This window comes from Centroberyx gerrardi, chromosome 21 (genome assembly GCF_048128805.1).
Source record: "Centroberyx gerrardi isolate f3 chromosome 21, fCenGer3.hap1.cur.20231027, whole genome shotgun sequence".
NCBI lineage: Eukaryota > Metazoa > Chordata > Actinopteri > Beryciformes > Berycidae > Centroberyx > Centroberyx gerrardi.
Genome location: NC_136017.1, coordinates 15,525,307 through 15,539,305, shown reverse-complemented (window position 1 = coordinate 15,539,305; position 13,999 = coordinate 15,525,307). Strand labels below are relative to the sequence as shown.

Below are 13,999 nucleotides of genomic sequence, written 5' to 3'. Positions count from 1 at the left end.
TTATGTTTTGAAGCAATGTTTGATAGAGCGTAATACTGTCACAGTTTATAGCATCCAAAACAGCTTGTATTTTCTTTTCACCAAAGACAAGTCATTATAACATGAACTGTTTTTTTTGTTTTTGTCATTTTGCAGTTATAATAACGGTTGCTGTTCACATGACTTATTGGATGGCGTCATGATGTTCATTGGCACCCCACTGTTCTCCGCTACTGCTTTATTTCTGTTTTGATTCACTGGACTTAAGAGATGAAATATATTTGAAATATATTTTGAGGCTGTAAAAGTGTCTCCTAACACCTTTGCACATGCTGAAGTAAAAGAGACCTGTATTTTATGTTTTATAGCGTTATGTTGAATTGCAAAAAAATGTCCATGTATGCTCAAACTCATGAAGAATTTAGTGGACACGTAAAATATATATGGCCAAATAAATTCTGGATTGGGGGTCTGTTAATTCTTCACTTCTGTCAACTATAAAAACCCAACACCATCTTACAGGTAGCGTTTTTCTTTTTATTATTATTATTATCATTGAACTTCCACATCTTCTGGTCCTTTAACTACATGTGTATTTTTCACAGCTCGATTTCACCATGTAATCCTGTTATAGGTGAACTTTGGACTCTTCCCAGGACGTCCTGTCTGAGATTTGGCCTCATTCTGAGGGCAAGTTTCCAGTTGAGTTTGTAGCCGGCGCAGTCGCATACTTCAACAGCGCGACTTCGGCTACCAACCCGCAGGGAAACTCAGACCCCTGGTCCGTGCACAACTGCAATCAATCAGCTGCAAAGAAGTTCATAAAGGAAAATGTTTCTTTGACAGCGTAACTCAAATATAGCGAGTTAAGAGGTTCACTGCTTAATCACAACAAATATGTTCTATCCAGAGCATATTTTCATCAACATAATAATTAAGCTCCCCCTAGAAAGATATTGGAAAAATACAAAAAAAAACAGAAGAAATGAGAGAAAAGAAGGGAAAACTACACCAAACCAAAAAGGCACCTCAGAGTATTCTCTACCGTTTCCGCGCAAATAACCAACTTCAGATCCAAACTGGGACAAAAACGCCAAAGAATTCATTACAGTACAGAAGGGAAAAGCGGTGAAACAAACACACAAACAGCCATCTTCCAGCTCGCCACCTCTTTTAACAAGGAGTCAGTCCTCTCCCCACAACAAAGTGCCTTCTGTTCATTTTCAATCTCACTCACAATGGCACTCACTTCAGATGTACAAACCATATACAAATGACAGAAAATGAAACCACTTAAAAAAAAAAAAAAAACATTACCATCAAGCCCTGTGAAAACAGTAATCAGCTTAAGATCAACAAAAAAAAGTTTAAATCATCATATTATTTTATCACACAGAAAGTGCTATCAGCCACCAGCAAAGAGAACCAATGATCAAAATGACTGAAGATTAGTGTATTGATAGAAGCCCAATTTGAAGATCCAGTTAAAAAGCGACAAGAATTCTACAATTTCCAATTTGTTGGCAATGCTACTTTTTAATCAATGGGGATTGAAACCATTTCTCTCAGCTCTATTCTCAGTCTTACTACAGCTTATGGAACTAACTGGAACAGCACGCGCGGATGTTTCTAACGTCTCAATCCTCTCCGATTTGCATTGGCAATGCTACAAACTACAAATAGAAGATGTTAACCAATTTAACAAAAACTTGATGAATGTCTCAAGCCAGCAAAAAATCAAAATAGGTGTTGAGTTTTGGTTCAGCTATGATCTAAAAAATGTTGGAGTAGGAATATGCGAGAAGGAGACGATCGTTATCCGTCTACCAGTATGTATCCATGAAAGTATGTTGGCAAAATTGTTCAATCACTGGTGTTGGGAGTACAGCAAAAATAATAGTATGGGCTCCAAAAAGCATCTAAACAATACTGTCACATTTGTCATTTGGCTTCCAAAGAAAGAAGAAGCACAAATTTGCTATTGAGAAACCAGCAACCGAGAATGTATTTCACACTAAAGATGTGTATTCATTCTACGATATTTAGATTTGCCCGGTCCTAACCAGACTCTTTGACCCAACGTAAGAAGTTTTAGCCATTATTATCTGTTTGAACTTGAGAGAGCACATGCCTACGAATGGCGACTGAGATAAAACTACAAAAATGGTCACACATTTATCCCCACCTCTAAGCCACTGGACCATTCTGGATGGAGCTTTTTAACCATTGGTTCTCCCAACAGAGCAAATCAACTGCCTCCAACACCATGAGTTGTGGCACTACACGCTACAGATGAAAAAAAAAAGATTTCATGAAAACAGAATATTACAAAAAAAACCAAACAGATCAGTGATTGAGAACTATTCTTTGCACAAGTTTTTAATGAACCAACAAAGAGAGAAGAAAAGACAAATAACGTCTCGAAGATTTTTTTTTGTTTTAAATAGAATAACCATTATTGTTAATGTGTTTTTTTTCTATGTCTTCCTATCAATAAAAAGTCGGGGTAGAGGGTTGGGGGGGGAAGGATGCTTTTTCTAGGAGGCCGGTTTCTTCAGATCCCTGATCTGTTTGATTAGGTAGGTCTTCTCGTCGTTGAACTGCTCGTCGTCCGTGCGATCCCTCTGGAAGTTGCTCAGGAAGTCGATTAGTTTGGTCTGGTTCTTGAGCAGGATGTCGATGATGGGCTGCGTCTTGTTGGGGTTCGCTACAAACACCTGCGGATGGGAGCGGCGGAAAAGCGACATTTCGAATGACAGCAGGCAGTAATGGAATATATTGATAAGGTTTTACAACACGTCTGTACGCATAGACACTTTCTGTACATGTATGGCCTTATATACACCTGGTGGTGTGAATGCAATGGGTTCCCACTGTGGCCCTGATGTAAAATTCCATCACTTTTCCATAACTAAGTTGGAGCGCTTCCATGACCTAAAAATGCTACTCCTTCCTTGACAGCTGTTTTGAATTTTAGCTTTGAAATATCTCGGCTCTGAAAATGTCCCTCCATGACTTTTCCTAGAACTACTTTCTGTACAAATCGGTGTTGTTAGAGTTTCAAAATCACACAAGGAAATAGTAGTTATAATGATATTTACGCCCTTCAACTGAGGGCTTGTTAACCCTCTCTTAGACCCCCAAAGTCCATTGGCCTTTCCATTGTTTTTCTACAAGGGTGAACCATCTGGTTTCCACTACAGTTGGACTGAAAACCAGCATCTAATGCAATGAACGTGAAACAAGTTGTAAAATACATTCTGCTATATTCCTGTAAAGTGGCCCATTTGTAATACTCCCTGATATTCTCTGACTTCCCCAAAGAATTGATCAAATTCCCTCTTGTCTCCCTGTCTGGAATCCACCTCTTACAATTCAGTGATCTTCCAGGAATCCCATGACCAGTGGGAACCCTGACCCAGGTTGTGCAGATATTATTACATCGTGTTTGTCCTGTCTGAATCAGGGCCTTTGTCCACCATTACCTAATAGACTGTGTGATAACCAGGTGTAGCATTTCATCTATGGATGTGGAGACTGCACAGTACCACGAAGGCAGGGAAAGTCTCAGACTCGCTGTTCGTCACCAACTGCTGTCAACCCAGCAACGTCTGCATCAGCCTGTTGTTGGTGAGGTGGATGGTGATGTTGAAAGTGACTGGGTCAGACGATGTGGGCTAAGTGTACATACAGCGTCAGTGTAGTGCAAGTGTACTGTGGGTGAATGAAGGTCTTATCAGTGCTGATAGCGGGGTGTGGAGGAGTCATGGGTTTAATTCAACCAAACATCTGTGATAGGAGGTAAACACTTGAGAACCCCAAAGCCACAGAGCTGGAATGTCATGTGGTAATCCTAACGTCACCAAGGTTCAGGGAGTATTTTGGCCAATTGTGTAGCATAGTCAATCAGTCCTAGAACGTACCAGGCAAGGCAAGTGGATAAGCTAATCACACTCGAAGTAGAAGACACTTACCCTACTTGATACCGTAATAATCACCAAAGTAATTACGTTGGCTGGTTGGCTAACATGAGAAAAAAACTCTTCGTGAACCACGGTACCACAGGACTTTCCAACTCTGTTTCACATTCTCACCCAACCCTCTTTCTTCTAACACCCAACCCAGGTTTCTACACAAGGGATAGTTGCATCAGATCCTGTGTGTTGGTAAATGTACTTGTCTATAATCTCGGTTGCAGTGTGTCTAGCTGAATGAATCCATAAGCGGTGCGTCACATGGATGAGGGCGGAGGGTTTACCTTGAACACGTGGAAGGCCTCGAACTGGATGTTCGGACTCTTGTCCCTCAGCAGATTCATCATCAGCTTGAGGTTCTCAGGCTTGCTGATGTAGCGCGTCATCACCGTGAAGTTATGTCTGTCCAGTAGCAGCTCACCCAGGAGCTGGAGGACATACACACACACACACACACACACACACAATAATCACAAAGAGATTAGCAAAAATATGTTGATGAGAAGATGGGTAGAAAGAGAGAGAACGCTATTAATAGTCGACACAAAAGTCCTGTGTGCCCAGATGTGTCTCAGCAAACTGAATGACTTAAAAAACGTACATTTTTTAATTGTTTAATTGAGTTGTACGAAATTTACTAGACGATTTTTAAAGAGTAACTAAACTCCAAACTCAAATCTGTGTAAAACCTGACATTAAAATGTAAAAAGCATGCTACTGAAATGCCCATCTGCTATTGGCTGATCTTTAGTGCCAGGTGATGTCACCTTCTATAGAGTACAACAGGTGGTGACATCACCTGGTACCAAAGATCAGCCAATAGCAGATGACCATTTCAGTAGCATGCTTTTTAACATTAGATATCAGGCTTTACACAAATGTGGGTTACTCTTTAGTTTAGTTACTCTTTGGCAAAGCAATGAGTCATTATAGAATCTTTTTTCTCATTATTATAGTTAATCTTTGAGTTTACTTTTTAATTCGAATGAAAGTTAAGATAGTAAGGAACACATTTCTAGTAAAAAAGAGCAAATTTGAACCAAAATGCAGACAGACTGGCTGCCCCCAGCTAGAAATCAAAGCTCCATATGAGACAGAGCCAAACCTTTAGTGACTGCCTCTTGGTGACGTAGTTCTCAGAGTGCAGCAGCTTCTCATAGTCTGCAAACACCTGCAATGACACAGAGGAAACACACCTTATTATACAAGCAACACACACTAATGCTGTAACACAGAAACCAGGAACACAAACATATACTGTATAAGCTATAGCTGGGTGTGACACATCCTGCGTATTACATCCACTCTACTGGACCCATAGCAAAATCTCCCGACAGACATCCACACTGACATACAGACATCTGTCAACAGACCGGGTCCTAGGTGAAAAAGGCAGTTTTGTGCGGAGGGTTTTGGAGCCGGGGCCCCCGGGGGCCCCTGGTATGAAAGACGCCCCTCTGCCTGGGCGAGCTGACAGCATAGAGCAGAGCCTTGTGTCTAGAGGAGCTGTGACGCTCAGTGGGTCAGGAACTTTTTTAAGTCTTCCAATGATCCAGTTTTGAGTTCCTGGAACTTTTTAGTCAAAACTTTCTTTTTTTCCTGTGTACAATGGCTTATTGAATATTCTGTCCTGCAGCACTGGGACTGACTGGGACCTCAGTGTATTCAGTGAGACAAACCTTTTTTTGGATAGATGACTCTGATAGAGCACTGCAGTCTGTGGTGGCTGATACCTGAGCTGGTTACAGACGTGTGTGTGTGTGTGCGTGTGTGTGTTTCCCCTCTTGGGATCTTCCTGCTCAAGCATTCATTTAGAGCAGAGGACAGTGGAAAACACTCAGCCAAAGCTCTGTTTTGTGTTTATGCTTCCAAATAGCGGCCATCGGCTGAACGATGCGTGTCCCAAGTGGGAGGTGTGTGTGTGTGTGTGTGTGTGTGTGTGTGTGTGTGTGTGTGTTTATGTGGTTAGGGATGCAGAGGAGGGATGGTGAAATGACTGAAAACTTCCACCTGGTAACGTTGGTTCAAAACAAGATGGCAAATTTACATAAATATATGTGGTTGTCTATCAGGAATTTATATCAAATTTTGAATATTTTCATATCATAGATACTGGATTCTATTGTCAATTTTTCCAATCTCTCAGTATGTTCTACTGCTGTTATTTTGCACACCTCACATACATGCTGTAATTCAAATGTTTTTCATTTTCATTCATATATTTCACATATGGTTGGTTGAATTAACCCCATTTGCTCCATTCCTATTTGTATTCCATTTTTCTTTGTTGTATTCTATTATCTGCTGCTGCAACGACCCAGTTTCCCCATGGAGATCACTTCAGTTTCATCTTATCTCGTTTCTCCCTTTGTAAGTGCTTTAGTGGCTGTTGCATGCTATTATTTTCCAAATGCTGTTACATAGAACTGAAGAAGAATAGTGTATTTTTTGGCGAATTATGATGTATCAAGTTGGCTGAATCAAGCTGAATGGATAAGGCAAATTTCGCTTAAATGTACTCAATAATGCAGAACATTTTTTTTAAGTTTGCTTGAAGCTGAAAAGCTGTATTTGGTAAAGAAACAATGTGATAAATGGCGTGGGAAATGTATTTGTCTAATAAATAATGGCACAGGCTTGGCATGATCAGTCTGATAAATGGTTCTCATTACACAACAGTTTAGAAGTTTCTCCCATGTATAAGTCTCTATTGTGGTTATATGGCCATTAGTTGGTGCATTAGAATATTGCCAAGTGCTTTTTTTGTTTACGTCTTTGGATGAAAGAATGAAATAACATTAGCTGACACTAAAGAGCAACAACAACTTTCCCAGTACAAATCAATTCTTGAAAGAGGGCATTTTTCTTGTGGATGAGTCTTTGACATTCAGAAATTGTTTATTTGCTTCAACCCAGCTGATGGAAACACACTATTCACATTTTATTTTATGCGACATTTCAAAAGTTTGCTTAATATTTCCTGCTCCGGTCTTGTAGACTGAATTTACCTTAAGATAATAAATGGTATCCTATCATATCTCATATATCTCAAACTCAAATTCCTCACATTTTCTGATGGCTGAAGAGAGAGAAATGTTGTGCTTTCAAAGCCATTGCACTCAGTGCGTGTGTGTGTGTGTGTGTGTGTGTGTGTGTGTGTGTGTGTCAGTCAGGTCACTCACAGCGTCGTAGTTCTGTTCTAGGTATTCAGCCACAAGCACTTTGTGTCTTGTCAGGAGATCCTGTTGAGAGAGAGAGAAAAATGAATCAAGTCTATGGGGGAATATGAAAAGACAGATTGTATTTCAAACTGCAAAGTAACTAAGTCTGCCAATCCACAGCTATGACAAACAATAAAGTGGAGTGTCAACCCAGTGTTATCTTCTTTATTTCCAAAGTAAATAGATACCAGGATAGATATGGTTTTAATGCAAACCGCAGGTTCAGATACTGCTCTTCACCATGTAAGAGCTAGCTTTTTAATTATCTCTGTCAGTATTAATCTTCTATCATGTTTGGCAATGTGGTTGCAATGTACAGTCAGACAGATATATGGGTTACATTTTTGGGGAATTTTTGGCATGAAAATACTAAAATTTAAAGATACTGAATATAGGTACAAAACACGAAATACGAAACACTGTATACTTGTAGTTTAGGGGATTTTTGGGCATGAAAGAATACGAATTTAACGATATAGAATATTATCACAAAATATCAGCATGAGCTTCGATCCAAAAATATCGGTATCGGCTTTCAAAAAACCATGTCAATCGAACTCTTCCCGGAAGCCGTTCTCCTACTGCGGGGAACCAGGGAGAACCAAGTTTCCAGAGCGAAGCGACCGGCACAGCGGCCTCATCGGACTGAGCGGAGCGGGAACGCCTGAGGTACCTTGAAGGTGGCGAAGGCGTCGGAGGCGATGTCGAAGGTGGACATCTCCACGTAGTTGAAGAAGCTGTGGAAATGCTCCGAGTGCAGCACCACCTTGGCCAGCGGCTCGTGGCGGATGCACTCCCTCAGCATGATCCCGCAGTTCAGCGCGACCTGGGGCGTCTCGTACCTTCCAACAAAGAGAGAGAGAAAGAGTGTTGGTCCCACCCTTTTGGAAGCCATTGGACTGTGTGTGTGTGTGTGTGTGTGTGTCTCACCCCTTCAGCAGTATAAAGAGGACCTCTTGGTGGGAGCAGAAGTATTCGACGGTGGGGCTCCTCGTCCCGATCTGCCTCCTCAGGATGTTGTTGAAGATCTGACACACGTCCTTCTTCCCCTGGAAACACACACACACACACACACACACACACACACACAGAAAGTGCATTTCTTACAAATCTTATATTTCTTACATCAACTATCCATCCATCCATTCATCCATCCATCCATCCTGCACCTTCCCCCCTCTCTCACCTCGAAGTCTATGACCTGCAGGTTTTCTACCAGCGATATCAGCAGGCCGCTGTTGTACAGCTCCTGGGCCAGCTGGGCCACGGTCTCGGTGTGAGGCTCCTTGTCGTTGCTCCCGTACAGGATCTCCTTCATCGACACCAGGCACTTCGACACCTCCTCGGACGCCTGGGGAGGAGAGAGGGGGAGGGAAAGAGGCGGAGAAGACGGGACGGGAGACAAGGAGGTAAGTGGGTGCCTTAGCATGAATATACACACTTCTTCTTCTTCTTTGGATATGAAACTTTGTTGTGGTGTTGCAAAATCGTTTTGTACAAATCAGCTCTGCTCTTCATCGAGCAGACCTTCAAACCGTAGGTATGATTTTAATCTCCCATAATCCTCTCATATGCAAATGAGTTTTGACGATGACACACAGTGGGAGAACTTTCTTGTGGGTTCTTCTTCTATTAGTTTTCAGTACAAATGCATTACAGATGAAGTGTGACCCTGGTAGAGGAGGAGGGAAGACTCGATAGAGGGGGATAAGAAGGAGAAAGCTGCCACTGGCTTGAGCCTGAACTTGGCTAGCAGCTGTGTGTGTGTGTGCGTGTGTGTGTGTGAGTGAGAGAAGAGAAAGTGTCTTGACAGTGAAGTGTCAGTAGATGACAGGGTCAGGCTGTTCTGCGCTCTGCTTTCACAGAGGGCTGTCACCCAGGGGCCCCGAACACCCTAGCATGTAGATATACACACACACACACACACACACACACATACTCCGCCCACCCCTACCTTGTCTGTCTTCTTGTCCTGTTTGACCAGGATGGCCAGGTTTTCCTTCAGGGTCCTGACGATGTCCGCCGGACTCTTGTGGGATTTACCAAACAGCGGCATGGTGGATGGACACGCACACTCGCCTTAGGACCTGGACACACACACACACACACACACACACACACACACACACACACACAGGAAGAAATGAAGGAGCGTTCAATGATATGTCTGATGCAACAGGAAAATCCTCCCTCTGATGATCTGACACTAGTAGATCATCTATTTGTGATTTTTAGTGCGTTCCAGGAGTTATTTTGTGATTAAGTTTTCTAATTTACTTTGGTTTGATTTCCTACATTTCCCAGAATGCCTTTCGACAACCCCCAGAGAAGGGGTGTGAACTTGCTGCTTTCGATCAAAGGTGGGTATGGGCGTTGTCCACCTCTGATATGGTGGATATGATGCAGTTTGATTGACTACATATTTATTGTATGACTGATCAATACTACATTAGTGTCTATGGGAAGCATTTAAGCTGAATTGATTCAAATGAGGCATTTTGGTCAGATTCCACACAGGAATGCATGAATATGTTTCATTATTATTATACTGGGTATTAGTATACAATCAAACATATCAGTCTTCAAAACACCAGTCTACCCTCAGTCAAACTCTACCTTGAACTAAGCCAAACGGACAATAATTGACCAATCATGAGGAATTCCTGGAACGGGTGGATTTCTAAACCTCTTTGGTCTCCACACTGCTCTTTTTCAACCAGTTGGTATGACAACTCAACAAAAGGCTGCTGAGAGAGAAATAAGAATGTGTTTTATGTGTGTGTGTGTGTGTGTGTGTTCGTGTGTGTGATTCAAGATTCCTCTAGCACCTCAGACACACATTCCAAAGTCATCTCGAGTCTAACTATCAAACAGAGCTCTGGACTTGGGAATATCTGAGAACTTCAAACTAAAATTACACGTTCAAACAGCGTATTTGCAACAGTATACTTTTTCAGTATACTTTTCTGGTACTGACGTTTACATTTCTGACAACTTCTGGGTCCATCGCTTGGGATATTTTCAGTGCACAGACACAAACATGATGCTGCCGAGAGGAATATTGACAGCTATATCAGACTGATCAATAATCTATCCAGCTATCCAGAAACATCCAGAGAACAAATTCAGATATGTAGATACACAAAGTTGCTGGGGTCCTGACTGTGATGCCAGTCAGTATCTAGAGGAAAGACTGAGAAACTCCCAGAAAACACCTTCTGAGGCCTGATGACCCAGTGGCTCAAAGTGCAGGACAGCTGTCTGTGCATTCTGATGTTCTGGGGTCAAGGGTTGAGCTCACTTTCCACTCCTGGGTTGCAAGTAAAGTTTGAAAGCCAACATGCCAAGTCAAGACTGAAAAGCTCTGAGAAAACTCTCTGAAGCAGAAGGACCCAGTGGCTCAAAGTGTTGGAAGGCTACCTGAAAGTTTTGAGCTTTCCAGAGAGCTGCAAGGTGGGGGTTATGAAGGAGGAAGCCGCACCCAGCTGAAGTTTTACCAACATATCAAGCTGCGTCAGTTTTAAAAATGTTGGAATGTTGGATAGTATACCATATTCATATACACATATATAGTATACATATAGTATATTATAGTATATTATATTAAATTATAGGTAGCCCGCTGCCTGCCTATAAGGCTAAAATCCAAATTCTTAAAGCTGACTCTATAAGCATTTTATGTCTACATGTTGTTGACTGATTTACATAGACAATCTTTGATTTGGCATTCGTCTCTCCACATTTTGTGTCAATCTCATATAGTATCTGTGTCTACGTATTGTAAATGTCTATGTAAGTGACTTAAGGAGCCACTATGTATGACATTCCTGACAGCAGCCTGTCTGTTGTCATGCATTTCCTTGGATCTGCCTATCGGATCAGTATGTACATGCTCTCCTTGTATCTTTACCTTTAGACTTTAGCAACATTTCTTTTCATCAGGGACTGAAGCAACACTCAGACTGTCAGGTGGAGACAGTTAAACCTTCTGCTCATCCTGCTGAGCTGTTTCTGAGTTTGGACGTGCTTCCGTTCACGATGTTATTTCTACAAGTGTTCACACAACTGACATCACTAACATAGAAACACTTGAAGAGTGCGACAGCTGGGACTCCAACCAGCTTTCTTGACTATATATGAAGTCTTCCATATGCTTGGGTTTTGTTTTATTTCATAATATCCGAGTAGCATTCAGCTCTTATTTTGCCCCCGTGTGATCAGAATGTCATGGAGTGTTTGGTGATCAACAGTCAAGAAGGTAGATGTAGACTAATGTTCTGCTGCAACCACACTATGTCCCTTACTGACGGGCACACACATAACATGATATATGCCATTTGGTGGACGCTTTGATCCATAACACCTAACAGTGAGAGGAGTTCTTGCCCTGTCTTTTCCGAGTCAGCTTAGGGTTCTTATTCATTTAGTTGGTGTGTGTTTGTAGGAGAGAGAGTATTGGCAAATCTATGACTGAGTGTGTGAGTGTGGGGATGGAAACAAGCTTTTAGAGAACCCAAAAGCAGCAGTGGCCTCAGACTGCAGGCTGGGTCGGGAGCAGGCCCATAACTTGTGACTGCTAATCCTTAGCCGGGAATGTAAGGGCATTAACCCGCATTCAGCTCTCACTCCCACCCTCCCTTCATTCCTCCCTCTCTCCATCCACCCTACCTATCCTCCTCTTCTACCACTCCACCCTCCATCCCATCCTCCCTTCATTCCACCCTCAATCCCTCATTACACCCATTTCTACCTCGCTTCTAATCCAACTCCAACTACTTATGCACAAGGGGGCAGAAAAGCCACCAGTCTGGAGCAAGTGACCCTAAGAAGGATGTTTAGAAATGCCTACTTTAGGAATGTCTACTTTTATACACTGTCAGTTGCTGCTAGAAGAAAAAGTTGAAAAGAAGATGGCATATGCATACTTTAAATAGGTTGAGAATGCAAGATAGGAAATATTATTCTCTCGATTTGCTCATACAGAACTTGAAGATGAAGAGAGCATTTCCAATATTTTCGGGTGTTAGCATCAAAATTTGAGTGTTTACACCGGAAATGTCTTTGTTTGTAGGTGTTCATTTAGCAGTATTTGCATTGAGCGCCTCTACCTGAGATGCTGGTCCTGAGATTCTCCAGGACCACTATCGGTTCATCTCTACCTGAGACCAGGTCAGCCTAAATTTGAGTGATACCTGAGACAGAAACAGACCAGGTATGACCTGACAAGACCTAGAGGCTGTTTTTTAGAGTACAACAATGAAAGAATGAAGCGAATAAGCCAATCCTATCCAGAGATATTCGATGACATCACTGCGGACGCCAAAGGAAGAACCGAAAGTCTCTGCAGCAGCCTCACGCTAACTAACAACTCATCGACTGTATCCCTAAAATGTGATCTTTTCGCAAATTAAGGGATGGCCTTACTTTGACATCAGAGAACATTCATTTTGGAAATGACACAAGGGGTCCATCGGTGCCAGCAAAAACATGAAAACAGGCAGAATTGGAATCACAAGGTCACTCCCCTGACAAAGACTAAATGATCTCATCTCAGCTCGGCCTCTTCGCTTCCCTCAACAGAATGGCAGCGCTCACCCCTATAGTTGGGGCAGCAGGACATTTCAAACTGCTATACAAAGACATCTGTTTCAGTGTCACGCTCTACCAAACGGGCCAAATGTTGTGTAGCGCTGGTGTTCTTCTTTACTCTGACAGAGAGACGATGATATTTGGCTCAAAATGCAGACGGCTGATTCACATTCAACAACATGAGAGACCAAATCGCATGACCCGAGATGCCTTGTAACACCAGGGACACTCTAAGATACGTCCACAAGATGTTGGATCCATGTGCTTAGGTCTATTTACATGGGGGTGGTTTGGGTGATCAGATCTTCTGTTCACTCTTGGGTGCATTTACACCTGGATTTTATTTGATTTGCTCCATCCCATTACAGTCCGTTCACCCAGGACGTATGTTAGGTGTCTTTGAGTTTCTGTATGTGACCCCAGCATGAGTTGCTACTAGGCGGCTGATCAGAAATGTCTAGAACTGGAAGCAAAACACGACAAGGCTCCTTCTGTCTCACTTTATCATCAAAATTTGTCATGGCTACACTGATTTAATAGTAACTGTAATCGGCCAGTCAGTCTATGTGAAGTTGGCAGGATTAAGAGGCAACATACCTGTTTGTTTCACTCTCTGCTAGTAAGTAAATTTTCCTGTTTTTTTTTTCCTAATCATATTTTTGCAGGCTTTTGTGCAGCGTACCATAACCTGTACTCAGGTTACAAAGCTACTTGTTTGCAGTCTGTTGTCCAGCCGACTTGCTTTGCAGGGACTTGGGAAGAATCTATGGAAGCTTCATGATGTCCGGTCAAAAACATCAGCTGTTTGACTAAATGTTTGGTTCCCACTTATTAAAGAATACTTAAAGGGCCCATTTTAATCATCTCATAACACTTCTTTGGGTCCTGGAAAACTAAAGCTTTAGGTCACTATAAAGCCTTCATTTTCACTGGTAGCCTACTTAAGATTGACTTAATGTTATGTAATGGAATTAATCTGGTGCCCACTGGGTTGGAGCGCACACAGCTAACAGCTCTGCTTAAGTATAATCTAAAAGGAAAAGGTTCCACATTGCCCCAAAAATTGATTCCTCAGCTGTAGCCATTTGGGACCTAAGGACCAAAGGGTACCAAGAATGCACCAAAACGACAGAAGACGATCCCTAGGATTATGGTCAAATGATATCTGAAGAACCATTTCCATAGTTTTACATTTGGCAGACACTCTTAAGCATAGTTACTGTGTGCAAGTGTGCA

General features: G+C 42.1%; 1 protein-coding gene across 1 annotated transcript in view; it reads right to left on the bottom strand.

The window, feature by feature from the left end:
• Positions 1-12: 12 nt before the first annotated feature.
• The window catches only part of cab39l (calcium binding protein 39-like), a 20,411-nt gene continuing 6,424 nt past the window's right edge, over positions 13-13,999 (bottom strand). The window contains exons 2-9 of the mRNA XM_071913943.2: positions 9,129-9,261; positions 8,361-8,525; positions 8,105-8,223; positions 7,848-8,016; positions 7,136-7,195; positions 5,059-5,124; positions 4,238-4,381; positions 13-2,696 (exon numbers count right to left, since the gene is read on the bottom strand). Coding sequence (XP_071770044.1) covers positions 2,517-2,696; positions 4,238-4,381; positions 5,059-5,124; positions 7,136-7,195; positions 7,848-8,016; positions 8,105-8,223; positions 8,361-8,525; positions 9,129-9,230 — 1,005 coding nt within the window. The 5' untranslated portion in view covers positions 9,231-9,261 and the 3' untranslated portion in view covers positions 13-2,516. The remainder of the gene's footprint in view (positions 2,697-4,237; positions 4,382-5,058; positions 5,125-7,135; positions 7,196-7,847; positions 8,017-8,104; positions 8,224-8,360; positions 8,526-9,128; positions 9,262-13,999) is intronic.